Below are 12,675 nucleotides of genomic sequence, written 5' to 3'. Positions count from 1 at the left end.
CAAGAAGATGGGCTATGATCTCTGAAACCAGCCTCCACTTCAATCAGATCAGAGTAATTCCATTCTATGTTTTATATGCTGGGATTCTGCTTAGGATTTCATTTGATAAAAGAATCTTCTGCTTAAAACATTTGCTTGCTGACTCCCTATTAGATATTCCCAGAAGAGTCTAGTCTGCTTTCACTCTCCACCCCCCGACCCGCAGTGTCTCCCTTCACCCCCAGGGGCTGTTGGTAATTCCACTGAGTCTGAGGCAGGGCCCCCAAGAATCAAAGCTGCCTCAGATTCAGGTCTGTTCAGCTTTGACAGTGTTCCCATCATCACTGGACAAGGGACAAGAACAGTCTCATCCAATCTGAGGTTAGCCCAAGCCAGGTCTCAGCTAAGAGCTGACACCCTAAACCCTTATCTCTTGGATTCATCTTCAGTGCCTCTGGAAGATGTCCCCTTCCCCCCATCTTACTCTCATAGACCTGAGTAGTCAAAAGTAGAATGGATAGGACAGAGGGGCCAGAACCAGCACATGGATGAATATACTTCCTTTATCGAGGGTGACAAACCAAAACAAAAAAAAGACTAAACATGTAAAAACCCAGGGTTCTAGAAATACAAACTGAATTCATTCAAATTCAAGCTCATCCAGACCCTGATCACAAACCCTTGTGAGGTGCCTGTGAGCACCAAGTCAGGGAGAGGGGGCAGGAGTGACTTTGAGGCCAAGAGAGAGGGTGGGAAGGGGATCTCCCTAGGTCCCCTGGTGATCACCCCCCACCCAAACTGGTATCTCCACATTCTCAATGACTATGACGACATACCAGGCTCTGTCCTTTTGGCCCCCACCCCATCCCTGGCCAGAGCTTCAAAGGCCAGTCCCAAAAGGTTCTACCCTCACTTGCTCAGGCTTCTAGCCTTCCTCTTTTCCTCCTTCTTCACATTTTTCTCTGTGATTAGTAGCAGGTTAGGGTACTGTATAAGCCGCAGTGAGGCTGGGGGCCAAGGGGGTGGGGTAGAGATGGGATGAAGAGAGGAGAAGAGCTGTCCAAGGACCCCTCTCTTCATGGGATCCCAAACTGTACAACCAGCTCCTCTTTTGCGTCCACACGGATCTGAGAAAGTGCACTGTAGGCATATGCAGCTATCCTGGAGACCTAAGACAGAGAGGGGCCGGGGAGGAGAGGAACAGAGACAGGTGAGGAGGCCAATCAGGAAAAAGAGGGAGGGGAGATAAGATGGTGATGAAGGAGAAGGACAGAATGATGGGGAACAGGAAGGCAGAGAGAAAGACAGGGATGGGAGAGACAGAAGGAAAAGAACCATGGGGAGTGAAACAATAAAGGTTGCGGGAAGGAGATAGGAAAGACATAAGTTAAGAGAATGAGGTGAGAGGGAACTGGGGCCCACAAGGCTACCAGGCTCCCTAACTCCATCTTCCCTACCTCCTCTGAGGCAGAGTGGGTGAACCCTCTGCCATACCCTGGGCAGTGTGGGAAGGGTGGGCAGGGGCAGGCAAGGGGTGTCTCACCTGCTGCAAATCAGAGAATGGGATGGGCTCACTGGCCAGCACTTGGTGAGGCTGGCTGGTAAGAGACGGCAGCGGTGGCAGCTTCTTCCAATGGGTCAGGCTGCTGCTCAGCACAGCCAAGCGGGTGCTGACCAAGAGAGAGGGGGTGGGGGTAGGCAGTTAAGCCACAGTCTGCCCTGCCCAGCCCAAGTAAGCCTCATCCCCTCAGGCCAGAGAAGCAGGGTGCCGAGGCGGGTATCTGGGAGGGAAGGTCTCAGCTCATCACAGACTCACTCTAGGCCCACCTCCCTTGGCCTCAACGCCCTCGAGAGTGTCACAGGGTAAACAGGGCTGACATGAATATTTACTGAAGCACCCAAGTGATCTGTGGTCAGTCTCCAGGGCTGCACCAAATGAGAAGCTTGGACTAGGGGCCAGGCTCCGAAGCTGGAACAGTGATGGAGGGTAGGAGCCCAAGTAGCCGGAGGGACCCACACTGGCCAGTTGCTCACCTGTACTGCCTGGCACGGTCCATGTACTCATGCTGCTCCATGCCCTGTGAGTCTGCAGCAGATACATCAATGATGTTGCTTTGGGGAGAAGAGACAGAGATGACATGACAGGTGCTTTTGAGAAGGACAAACAGGACTCAGTGCCAGGTACCAACTCCAGGGCTATCTGACACCAGTTTCCCTCCTGCCTACTGGAGCAGGGCTGGACATGGAGGCACCTCTCTCCAGTGACCTTGTCCCATCCCTCATGTCCTGAGCCTCGCTCCTTCTATCCTAGCCTTTAATATGGATAGAGGAGCTCTGACCCAGGCCTGGTCCTCTGACATTTACCTGGCTGTCTTGGCAAGGATGGAAGAGAGTAGGGCCTGCTCATCAGTGCGAGCGGAAGGCAGGCTGTGGTAGTTGGGCTCGGCTCCATTGAGAGCTTTGGTAGGGGGGCTGCTAGGGTCCAGCAGCAGCTTCCGCTCCTCTCGGTCCTAGAAGTGGTCATGGGAGAGAAGTCAGCCCCAGGACCCTTAGATCCTGCCTTTCATGGGTGCTACCCTCAGCCCAGCTCTGACCTTAAACACCAAAAATATTTCTATAAGGAATATCCAAAGCGCCCAGCTTTATGGAATGCCAGATAAGACTCAGTTCCTGCCTATCCTTGGGAGCTCAGCTGAGTTGGTATTCTAGGATAAACGAGAGGGGAGCCAGGCAGTCCTAGAGGCCCTGAAAAAATGGACAGAGGCACAAAGCAGATAGTCAGCAACAGCCCTGGAGCTTGAAAAACATTCTAGGACCTGGCAGAGAAAGGATACTAGAGGCTGGAAGACAGAGGAGCTGAGACATAGCAAAGCAATGGGAGCTAAAGGGGAAACCAGTGCAAGTCAGGAGCCCAAGAACAGCCCTCCTCATCCCCCAGGACCAGGCCCTCCCCAGCAAAGCTGTTTCCTTCCAAGATGGAAGCCCTGGCAAGTCCAGACAAGGCCCTAGGCCCCAAGGGAAAGCAAGCCCAACCTCTCCATGGCCATTTCTCAAACTATGTCAGGGCAGGAATCCCAGCCCAGCCCTGGGTCACACAGTACAAGTGTGTTCCCTTCTTGAAGGCAGGTCCCTAGGAAGGTGTTCACCCTCCTGTGCTCTGGTGCTCTTTTTCTATGTGACTCCCAGAATCAAACTGAGTGTACGAGGTGTATCCTGATCTGAGCAGTAGAGCTGTACCCGTGTGTGGTGATTCACACTGGGAATCCCAACACTTTGGGAGCCCAAAGCAGGAGGACTGCTTGAGTCCACGAGTTTGAGAACAGCCTGGGCAACAAAGCAAGACCTTGTCTCTACAAAAAAAAAATTAGCTGGACTTGGTAGTGTGAGCCCTGCAGTCCCAGCTACTTGGGAGGCTGAAGTGCGAGGACTGTATGAACCCAGGGTTTGAGGCTGCAGTGAGCTAGGATTGTGCCACTGAACTCCAGCCTGGGCAAGAAAGCAAGACCCCATCTCAAAACAAACAACAATGGAGCTATTCCCGCCCTTGCTAAACCATCTGAGTAGCCCATGTAAATTTTCAGCAGCCCTGTTACTGCTGGCCTATGCTGATAATCACAACCCCTGAACTAACGTAAGACCAAACCAAGCTTCCTCACTGGTTTGGTCTTACTACTTGTCCTGTTTCAGTCCCCTGTTCTATCTACTGTAATATTTCTGGATTTGACCCTGCCTTGAGTCCATCAGCTGCAAATCCTTGATTGCTGTATCAGTGGTAAATTGGAAAAACAGACCTGCTGGGTATCTATCCAACCCATAAAGAGCAAAAGTGCCCTGGACAAAGCCAAGGATGGGCCCAGGGGGACATCCTGGCTAATGCTGACTCACCAACCTTCAGTGCCAGACCCCTCAATGCTCCCCTCCAGGCCTGTCTCAGTTCCTCAGTCTTTCCTGCTGCAGGCTCCAGCTCCCCTGCCCACAACTCCACAACTCTCCTTGTAGAGGGCTACTTCCTCCTGCCCTGCTTAGGGAGGCCCAGCCTTTTCACCTTACTCTTCTTTCTCAAGCCTAGGTTGCCCAAGTGTCCTCAGGCAATTTGATCCAGTTCCCAGCAGCAAGAGACAAAAGCTGTGGGCTTTGCCCCATCACCTCTATAAACTCCCAGACACCCTTCCTCCCTAAAACACAGGCTCAGTATTAAAGAGCTAAAAAGACAAAATGTTTGCCAAAGATAAAACTATGTATTTCTAAGGAAAGCTGGCTCCATAATGAGGCCAAAGTTAGCTTCCTATGTGTCTGTTCTTCTCCCAGCTCCACTTCAGACAGATCTTCCTGCAGGACAGAGTAGTCTCTTCCCTCTCAGGGGTTCTTCAAGAAGAAGGTTGGCTGATCACTTCTCAGCCTTCAGCTAAGATCAAGGGAGGAACAAGGTTGTTTTCTTGAAACCTAGACTTAAAGAAGAGGCCATGCTACCCCCTTCAGAGTAGACAAATATCACCCCACTCCCGAAGTGCGAGTGGAGCATGGGTTAGGTTTGTCACATCAAGGTTTGTCTCTGCGTCAGTGTAACCCAAGAAGCAGGGTTTCACTGTCTACCTTAGCACAGACATAGCAGCCTGCCCATGACTGGCCACCTGGTCTAGGGGCATAGATGAGACCGCCTGGCCCCATGGATAAAGTACATGGCTTGGCATCAGAACACCTAGGCATTAGCACTTCTCAGCTTGGCCAAATCACTTAGCTTCTCTGAACTTCTTCCTCACCTTTAAATAGACATAACCCACACGAACATGACAGATGTCTGGCAAGAGTCAAATTAGATAACTATCAAGGCCCTTTGTAAACTGTAATGTGTTGTACATTTTTTATTGTGATAAACAGACAGAGATGAGAGTGGGAGAGGAGCCTGCCCAAGAACTGAAAGAGGGACTGTGGGAGGTGGATGGTTATGGCTCTTGCTACATAAGGCCTCAAATCACCCAGCAGTGATTAAACACCTTCTCTGGGTGTTAGGAACAGAAAGGAGAGCCCACCACGGAGAAGGTAGAGATTCAAGAGAGCAGCAGGCCCAGCTCTCCCTTCCAAGTAGAAGCTGGTATCCTTTCTCATAAGGCATTAATCCTTCTTGACTCATTCCCTGCAAGAGTCCACATTATGCTTTAAGGGACAATTTCCCACTAGGCCACAGCTCTCCCCGTAGGCAGGGTTATTGTCTCTTTCTCAAAAAGGTGGAGGTGAAGTGAGAGGTATTAGGCATGACACATGCCTAACACAGAGCAAAGGAAATATGTGTTCATTGGGTGTATGGAGAATTGAGAACCAGAAGCCACCCTTGCTTCCCATACAAATGACATTTTCCTAGGCTTAAGCCCTTAATCCAAAATACATTCACTGAAGAAATAACTACTTCCCAAGTACCAGTGATATAGTCTATTTTTGTGACCATCTCCCCTATTAGACTGTGAGCTGCTTGAAACCTTTCTACTTTCTCAGGTCTACTATATGTTCAAATGTAGAATCCAGGGTTAGAGACGATCAAAAAAGGAAAGTGGACAGCAACTTGAGACTTCATCCTTGAATGTCAGGCCAGGCGGGGCAGGGATTAGAATATGGAGAGAAGTGAGAATGCACTAAGAGGAAGAGGGAGAATTTAAAACTGTAGAGGTCTCCCCAGCCTAAGCCTTTCGACAGAGGGATCAGATCTACAGCCAAATTCTCAGAACAGGCATGTCTCCAGCTAAAGGAACCCTCAGGCCCCAGGCAGACTGCACTGAGGCAAGCCAAAGTCAGAACCAAATGAACTTCCCGCTCCATGTCTCGTTTCCCACAATCTAGTCAAAGCTAAACCCTCTTTGTTGCTTCCCAATTTCCCACATGTCCCGATGTCCTTACTGTATCCATTAAATACTTCATTGGCCAACTCAAAGGCCACCAACTTCCAGAATCGTCTTCTGGCCCTAGACTAGCAGCGACCTTCCTTCTGCAACCCCAGGGAATAAGACGATACACGAATTCCTGATTCATCTCAGGACAGCCTAACCCAGGGCCTCAGCTTACCCACTCCTACAATGGATTCGCAAAGCCCACTAATACAGAGAAGACACAGGAAGCTGGGAAGGGAGTGTTTCCCGGGGACCTAGACTGAGGATCCTTGAATCTGGAAAGTTTTGAAGGTAGGAGCAAACGGAAGTGGTGGGAGCGAGCCGGACAGGCGGCTGCCTGCACACCCCGAGGCGGGGACCGTGTAGAAAGCTGGGGCTTTAACAGGGGTAGGAGTCCGGCTTGGCGTCTCCTGTGTAATCTGTCCCCTCCAGGCCTCCTTATTCAGTGAGCCCTGCAGTCCGGTTGCCCGTTCTCCGCAGATTTCTTTCTGGGCCCCATGCCCCAGGGTCTTAGCCCTCATTCCCGAGCCCCGCCTGCCGCGGCCGCACCTGGTCCGAGTCCTCGTTCTCGCTGCTGTAGCAGCACCCCATGGCCGGGGTCAGGCCGGGCGCTCAGGCCGCGCAGAGGAGGGACGGCGTCCGTCAGGAGCCCTTCCGGTCACATGACCCGCAACTGCCTCCCGCGGCAACCACCCGCCCCACCCCACCCCCCATATCCCTTCTCCCGGAGCCGCTGGGCCGTCTCATCAACACCCCTGCTTCCGGTCCCGCCCGCTAGCGCGTGATCGTTGTCAACCAATGGGAAGGCGTAACCGGACACGCAGGCAAGTGAAGCGAGGAAAGGGAGGGGCGGATCACATGACTTCATATTTCCAGTCTCTAAACTGGCAGTAGTGGCCGTCGTGAATTGTGTTGTGCGTTCTCGTGGCCACTAGGCCACTTTTCTGGGCCATTGAGCGAACTCGTACCAAATGCCCTTGTATGCCCTCGTGATACACGCTTCTAAATGCCATGCGAGGGGCGAGTGGGATCCAGGCCTGACGCTCCTAGATCGTACAGCCTGGGTGCACACACAGAGGATCCAGATGACCTGTACCCAGTCCGGGAACAGAGGGTGTATCGCCCAGCTGGGCTGGGGGTGAATACACAGAGGGTGTATTCTGCACCTAGGCTGGGAATCTGCGACTTACAAGAAGGGACCTTATACTACCTTCACATGCTGACGCGGAGCGGAGATAGATGCTGGTGGAGGAGATAGAAGTCACCTCACTGACCTCTCTGCCTTCAGGCTTTTATCTTTAATTCTGCCTTTTTTTTTTACAGCACCCATAGTAAATCTAACGCACAAAGCTGACCATCAGTTCTCTTTTCCTAAACGCCCCCCCTCCCCCATGTCTTCCCTTGGGCCCTGAACACAGGTCCAAGTCCGTCCAAAATTGTGTAGTGATCCATTTGTTGTTCATGCGCGTGTGATTGGGTGTTCACCCGCATGTGTGAAATGCGCCCACCCTCAAATCTTGTTTTGGCACATTACCCATCTGACATATCAAAGTCATGCAGAGCCTGACACCTCTCTCCCACTGCATGTTCTGAGGTGAGGGGTGAGGGGGTGGAGGGGTGAGCAATGTGTTTCACTGGACGTAGAGAAATGATGTTTCCTGATTGATCTACTGGACTTTGCACATGCAGCCTGGTCTGCCTACTGTCTTCGAGACTCAGTACAATGTCCTCCTGATTACCTTCTCTGACCCCATTCTCTGGACATGTCCAGCTCCCTATGCTTAATCCTCATCCAGTGTTAATTCATGCATTAACAAATACTTGCTGAGCGTCTACTATGTGCCACACACTGTTATATCTGGATATGCATCAGTTCACAAAACAGCCAAAGTCCCTGTAGTCGTGGAACATCCAATAGTGATCACACTATATTCTATGTTCCTGGGTCAGTCTCACCTACCAAACTTGGGAGTTCCTGGAGCACAATGACAGGTTCTGACTCTTACCTGTGGCCCAAGGCATGGCCTTGCTTACAGAAAACTTGCATATCAATGAGTACATTACAGTCACCCCATCACCTTGGCTCACCCCATGCCCCATCTTCTGATCCAAGGGATCGGAGAAGTCGCCAGATCTCGTACCTCTTATAACCCCTCAAATCAAGACCCTGAGGTTCTGTAAATCTTTTGAGGTTCCTGAAGGGTAGGAGGCAGCTTAAGCTCATCTCTGAGGCTGGTAACTTGAACTGCAGGTCTCAGGTGACAGCAGCCACCTCAGCATGAATAATTGAAAGCCAGTCCAGCCTCCTGCCTCAGAGTTATCCCCCACAGCAGGCCCTGGACTCCCTCAACTTGTCCTGTGCTCTGGTCTTGCCTAAGCAGGAGCCTCCAGCCCAGGTAAGCAGGGCCCTGGATTGTGGGTTCCCAAGCACACCAGTTCAAGCCCACCACATCACTCACCTATTCACACCCATCCATACACTCTTTCATTTTTACTCCCCGCCACCACCAGGGGCCTTGCAAGAAGGCCTGCAAGGAGGTCAGATCTGGATGAGGAAGAGAATGGCCCAGGACATGGGAGGAGAGGCCCATTCCCCATAGGCCTCTGGAGAGAAGAGCTGAGTAGAGGGAAAATGTGTGCTGTGTGTTATGTGTATGTACACATTTGTGAAGGGAATTCTGAGACAGCACAGGAGAAGAGGGGAATACAGCGGAGAGGAGATAGGGCTGGAGAATTATTACAGAATCAGAGACTCCTCCTAACCGCAGGGAAGAGCAGGCAGAGGGAGAGTCCTGGGGTGGGAAAGAGGACATCTCACCCTAACACCCTATGGAGTATTTTCATTGCCTTTTACTGAGGCAGGGCACAGTGATGGTGAAGGTGTTTTTGACTGCAAACCTATGCTCTTTTGCTACACAGCAGTGGTCAGAGGAGTCCAGGCAGGCAGAGGGTAGGGGTGGGGGAAGATACCCCAGAGGGGAACTAGTGAAAGGGGTCCTGAAGAAGGGGTGACGTCACGGATAAAGACAAGTCAGGAAAACGATGTGAAGATGGAACCAGGGGTTGGGACTGGGAAGAGGTGATTTGGGGCTGGGTGCTGAAAGTAGACAGTATGGAGTCCTTGAAAGTACACAGGCTTGGAATCATACTAACCTGGATTCAAATCCCAGTTCTGCTGTGTGACTCTGGACAAAAGACTTAGCCTTTCTGAGCCATGGTTTGTAAAACATAAGGATAATTGCTACTGGCAAAGGCTACACAAATAGGCAAATTGTGGGTGTGGGTTTCCCTCCCTCCACCCCAGGACCCAGGTAGGGACCATGTCCCCTGCCATTGCACTGGCCTTCCTGCCACTGGTGGTAACATTGCTGGTGCGGTACCGGCACTACTTCCGATTGCTGGTGGGCACGGTCTTGCTGCGAAGCCTTCGAGACTGCCTGTCAGGGCTGCGGATCGAGGAGCGGGCCTTCAGCTACGTGCTCACCCATGCCCTGCCTGGTGACCCCGGTCACATCCTCACCACCCTGGACCACTGGAGCAGCCACTACGAGTACTTGAGCCATATGGGGCCTGTCAAAGGTCAGTGTTCCCTAGCCTTCTGCTCCAAGAAGTACCCCCAAGGCAGTGAAGGAATATTTGGGATCTGTTGCTGCTTTACTGGGTGAATAGGGCAGGTTCTTGATCCTCTTTTAGGGCCTCTTTTTTTTTCTCATCTGGAAATGAGGAGCTTGGACTAAGTCATTTATTCAGCAAACATTTATTGTCACCTCTTTTGTATTAGGAATGTGCTAGGTGCCAGGGAGGGGGTAGAGGCCACAGAGATGAACGAGCCATAAATGCTGGCCTCAAAGGAAGCATAATACACAGTGGAATAACCATCTCAGCAGATAACCCATAGCTTTGCAATTATCTGTCTCCACATTTTTCTTCTCCACCATGGAGGCTTCCACATACCATTTAAGGTAGCTGTCTGCTTGGATTTATCTCAATCCCAGCATAGGTGCTTTTAGTGTCTTATTTAAGAAATTCGGCTGTGTGGTGGTTCGCGCCTGTAATCCCAGCACTTTGAGAGGCCAAGGTGGGCAGATTGCCTGAGCTCAGGAGTTTGAGACTGGCTTGGGCAACATGGCAAAAACCCATCTCTACAAAAAATGCAAAAATTACCTGGGCATGGTGGCACACACCTGTGGTCCCAGCTACTTTGGAGGCTGAGGTGGGAGGACTGCTTGAGCCCAGGAGGCTGAGGCTGCAGTGAGCCATGATTGTGCCACTGCACTCTCCAGCATGGGTGACAGACCAAGACCCTGTCTCAAAAAAAAAAAAAAAAAAGAAAAGAAAAGAAAAGAAAAAAGAAAAGAAATTCAGAAATTCACTGGCTGGGCATGGTGGCTCGTGCCTGTAATCCCAGCACTTTGGGAGACCGAGGCAGGGGGATCACTTGAGCCCAGGAGTTCGAGACTAGCCTGGGCAACAAAGCGAGACCCCTGTTTGTACAAAAAATTTAAAAATTAGCCGGGTGTGGTGGTGAGTAACTGTGGTCCCAGCTACTAGGCAGGCTGAGGTGGGAGGATTGCCTGAACCTGGGTGGTCAAGGCTGCAGTGAGCCATGATCACGCTACTGCACTCCAGCCTGGGCAACACAGCAAGACCTGGTCTCATAAATAAATAAATAAATAAATAGAAGTTCGTCCAATTCCAAGATCAGAAATATATTCAATGAGCAATAAAAGGGGAATGAAACTACAAATTCTAACAGAGACCGTTCATAAATCTCAAAGATAGGGTGGTTGTTTCTGCCTGGGACCTAATGGAGAAAGAGCAACATTTGAACTGAATCTGGAAGTTTTGAGTTGGCCAGGCAGATGGAGATGGGGGTGGCCCGGGCAAAGCCAGCCACATATACACATGTGGCATGTAGGAATGAGACAGCATGATGGATTCTGGGTACAGTTGTTTGGGATGGCTGTGATACAGACCACAGGTGTGAAGTGCTGAGAGATGAACCTGGGAAGTAGAATAGGCTCAGGTCCAAGGTCCTGAATGCCAGGCTGAGGATCCCAAGTTCAATCCCAAAGGCCTTCAGCTCACAGGAGCCAAGGAGTAATAAGGTCAGATTGGTTGGAAAGATTCCAGGGCTGGTGTGAAGACTACACTGTAGGAGACGGGGACCAGGAGGGCAGTTGGGGCTATGGTACAAGAGACAGATGAGACCCCAGCTGGTTGGGAGCTGCAGTGAGGCAGGTGAGCATTTGAGATATCTTTCTATCAGGGGCCCTGCATTCGTCTCCCATGTCTTCTGCAACAGCCATCTCCCCACATAGGTCAGATCCTGATGCGGCTGGTGGAGGAGAAGGCCCCTGCCTGTGTGCTGGAATTGGGAACGTACTGTGGATACTCTACCCTGCTTATTGCCCAAGCCCTGCCCCCTGGGGGTCGCCTTCTTACTGTGGAGCGGGACCCACGCACAGCAACAGTGGCTGAAAAACTCATCCGCCTGGCCGGCTTTGATGAGCACACGGTCAGTCTCCCATCTCCCCACCCCAGATTTCTGTCACCCCAGGCCTTGCCCTAGCCAGACATCCCTTGTGAGGGACTCCCATCTAAGGAGAAGGAAGCACCTCCACTCTGGGGACTGTGATGCTGGATGGTGTGTGAGCTCCTGCCCTCCTGTCCCAAGTCATCTGCACATTATTTTCTGCCGGATGACAAAAGAAACACCTAAGAGAAAGGCCTGTGGAACCCAGCAAATTTGGGTCCAGCTCTTACTCTGCCTCTTGTTAACTATGTGACCTTTAGCAAAGCATGCATTCTCTGAACCTCAGCTTCTTCACAGGCAGAATGGAAATCACAATACTGATCCTGACTTCGTAGGTTCTGAGGTCAGAGGAAATGTGAGAACACTCATGGGGAGCTAAGCCAGGACCTGGCATGAAGTAAGCCAGATCCTGGTGGGGTCTTCACTGGGAGAACAATTCCAGCCACCCTCACGTCCAGCTTCCCCTATCCTCACAGGTGGAGCTCATCGTGGGCAGCTCAGAGGAGGTGATCCCGTGCCTACGCACCCAGTATCAGCTGAGTCGGGCAGACCTGGTGCTCCTGATACACCGGCCACGATGTTACCTGAGGGACCTGCAGCTGCTGGAAGCCCATGCCCTACTGCCAGCAGGTGCCACTGTGCTGGCTGACCACGTGCTCTTCCCTGGTGCACCCCGCTTCTTGCAGTATGCTAAGAGCTGTGGCCGCTACCGTTGCCGCCTCCACCACACTGGCCTTCCAGACTTCCCTGCTATCAAGGATGGCATAGCTCAGCTCACCTATGCTGGACCAGGCTGAGGTCCAGGCCCAGGGGTACTTACTGATGCCCACACCCACCCCCACCCCCACGCAAGCAGGGACCTCAGAATCTGCTCCCTTTCCTGTTTGGGGCCTTGACACATGCTGGGCTCAGGGCTAGGGAGTCTCTCTTCCCATCTCTGACCCCTTTCAGCCTCTACACTGACCTCAAGTGTCAAGTTCTATCAGGCTGCTTGGTTTCACTAGGCCCCCTCTTTCCAGGGAGAACCATGGACTGACAGCATTCTTTCTGAGCTCCCGACCCATCTCTGTCACTGATTTGCTGAGTGACTCCAAGGGAATCCCCGCCTTGCTCTGACATTTAATCTTCTCTCTTAACATGAAGGAAGCTGGATGGGAGAGCTCCAGGGACCTCCCAGTTCTCGGCCTCAGAAAGCCTCCCATCCTCAGCCCATGCCATTCTGGGTGGGATCAGAGGAAGTGGCAGACAGTGAGTTAGAGGCCCTGCAGGAATAGCTGGATG

The 12,675-nt window shown here is 51.8% G+C and overlaps 3 protein-coding genes across 5 annotated transcripts in view; 2 read left to right on the top strand and 1 right to left on the bottom strand.

The window, feature by feature from the left end:
- LRRC51 (leucine rich repeat containing 51) overlaps positions 1-8,221 on the top strand; it is a 24,431-nt gene extending 16,210 nt beyond the window's left edge. Inside the window, exon 6 of one of the 3 annotated variants that reach the window (XM_017894361.1) lies at positions 8,110-8,221. In XM_017894361.1, the coding sequence (XP_017749850.1) occupies positions 8,110-8,140 (31 nt within the window). In that variant the 3' untranslated portion in view covers positions 8,141-8,221. Of the gene's footprint in view, positions 1-5,937; positions 6,061-8,109 lie in introns of those variants that run through there. The other 2 variants (XM_017894362.1, XM_017894360.1) reach the window with 2 other exon arrangements.
- Positions 525-6,615, bottom strand: LAMTOR1 (late endosomal/lysosomal adaptor, MAPK and MTOR activator 1). The gene is made up of 5 exons (XM_017894364.1): positions 6,408-6,615; positions 2,344-2,489; positions 2,014-2,091; positions 1,523-1,649; positions 525-1,148 (listed from the first exon to the last, which is right to left on the bottom strand). The coding sequence occupies exons 1-5, from the start codon at positions 6,447-6,449 to the stop codon at positions 1,056-1,058; spliced, it is 486 nt and encodes a 161-aa protein (XP_017749853.1). The 5' UTR covers positions 6,450-6,615; the 3' UTR covers positions 525-1,055.
- TOMT (transmembrane O-methyltransferase) lies at positions 8,177-12,675 on the top strand. The gene is made up of 4 exons (XM_017894341.1): positions 8,177-8,254; positions 9,163-9,437; positions 11,180-11,376; positions 11,871-12,675. The coding sequence occupies exons 2-4, from the start codon at positions 9,179-9,181 to the stop codon at positions 12,189-12,191; spliced, it is 777 nt and encodes a 258-aa protein (XP_017749830.1). The 5' UTR covers positions 8,177-8,254; positions 9,163-9,178; the 3' UTR covers positions 12,192-12,675.

The sequence above is a fragment of the Rhinopithecus bieti genome, unplaced genomic scaffold (assembly GCF_001698545.2).
Source record: "Rhinopithecus bieti isolate Rb0 unplaced genomic scaffold, ASM169854v2 scaffold_21412, whole genome shotgun sequence".
Taxonomy (NCBI): Eukaryota; Metazoa; Chordata; class Mammalia; order Primates; family Cercopithecidae; genus Rhinopithecus; species Rhinopithecus bieti.
The sequence above is the reverse complement of the archived record's forward strand: the minus strand, read 5'-3'. Positions and strand labels throughout refer to the sequence as shown.

Excerpts from the sequence above, each read along its gene's own strand:
- LAMTOR1 (XM_017894364.1), bottom strand. The coding sequence starts at position 6,449 with ATGGGGTGCTGCTACAGCAGCGAGAACGAGGACTCGGACCAG. Across the intron at positions 2,490-6,407 it reads AGAACGAGGACTCGGACCAG|GACCGAGAGGAGCGGAAGCT; the intron begins GTGCGGCCGCGG and ends GACCACTTCTAG. Across the intron at positions 2,092-2,343 it reads ATCCTTGCCAAGACAGCCAG|CAACATCATTGATGTATCTG; the intron begins GTAAATGTCAGA and ends TTCTCCCCAAAG.
- TOMT (XM_017894341.1), top strand. The coding sequence starts at position 9,179 with ATGTCCCCTGCCATTGCACTGGCCTTCCTGCCACTGGTGGTAACATTG. Across the intron at positions 9,438-11,179 it reads CCATATGGGGCCTGTCAAAG|GTCAGATCCTGATGCGGCTG; the intron begins GTCAGTGTTCCC and ends CTCCCCACATAG. Across the intron at positions 11,377-11,870 it reads CCGGCTTTGATGAGCACACG|GTGGAGCTCATCGTGGGCAG; the intron begins GTCAGTCTCCCA and ends CTATCCTCACAG.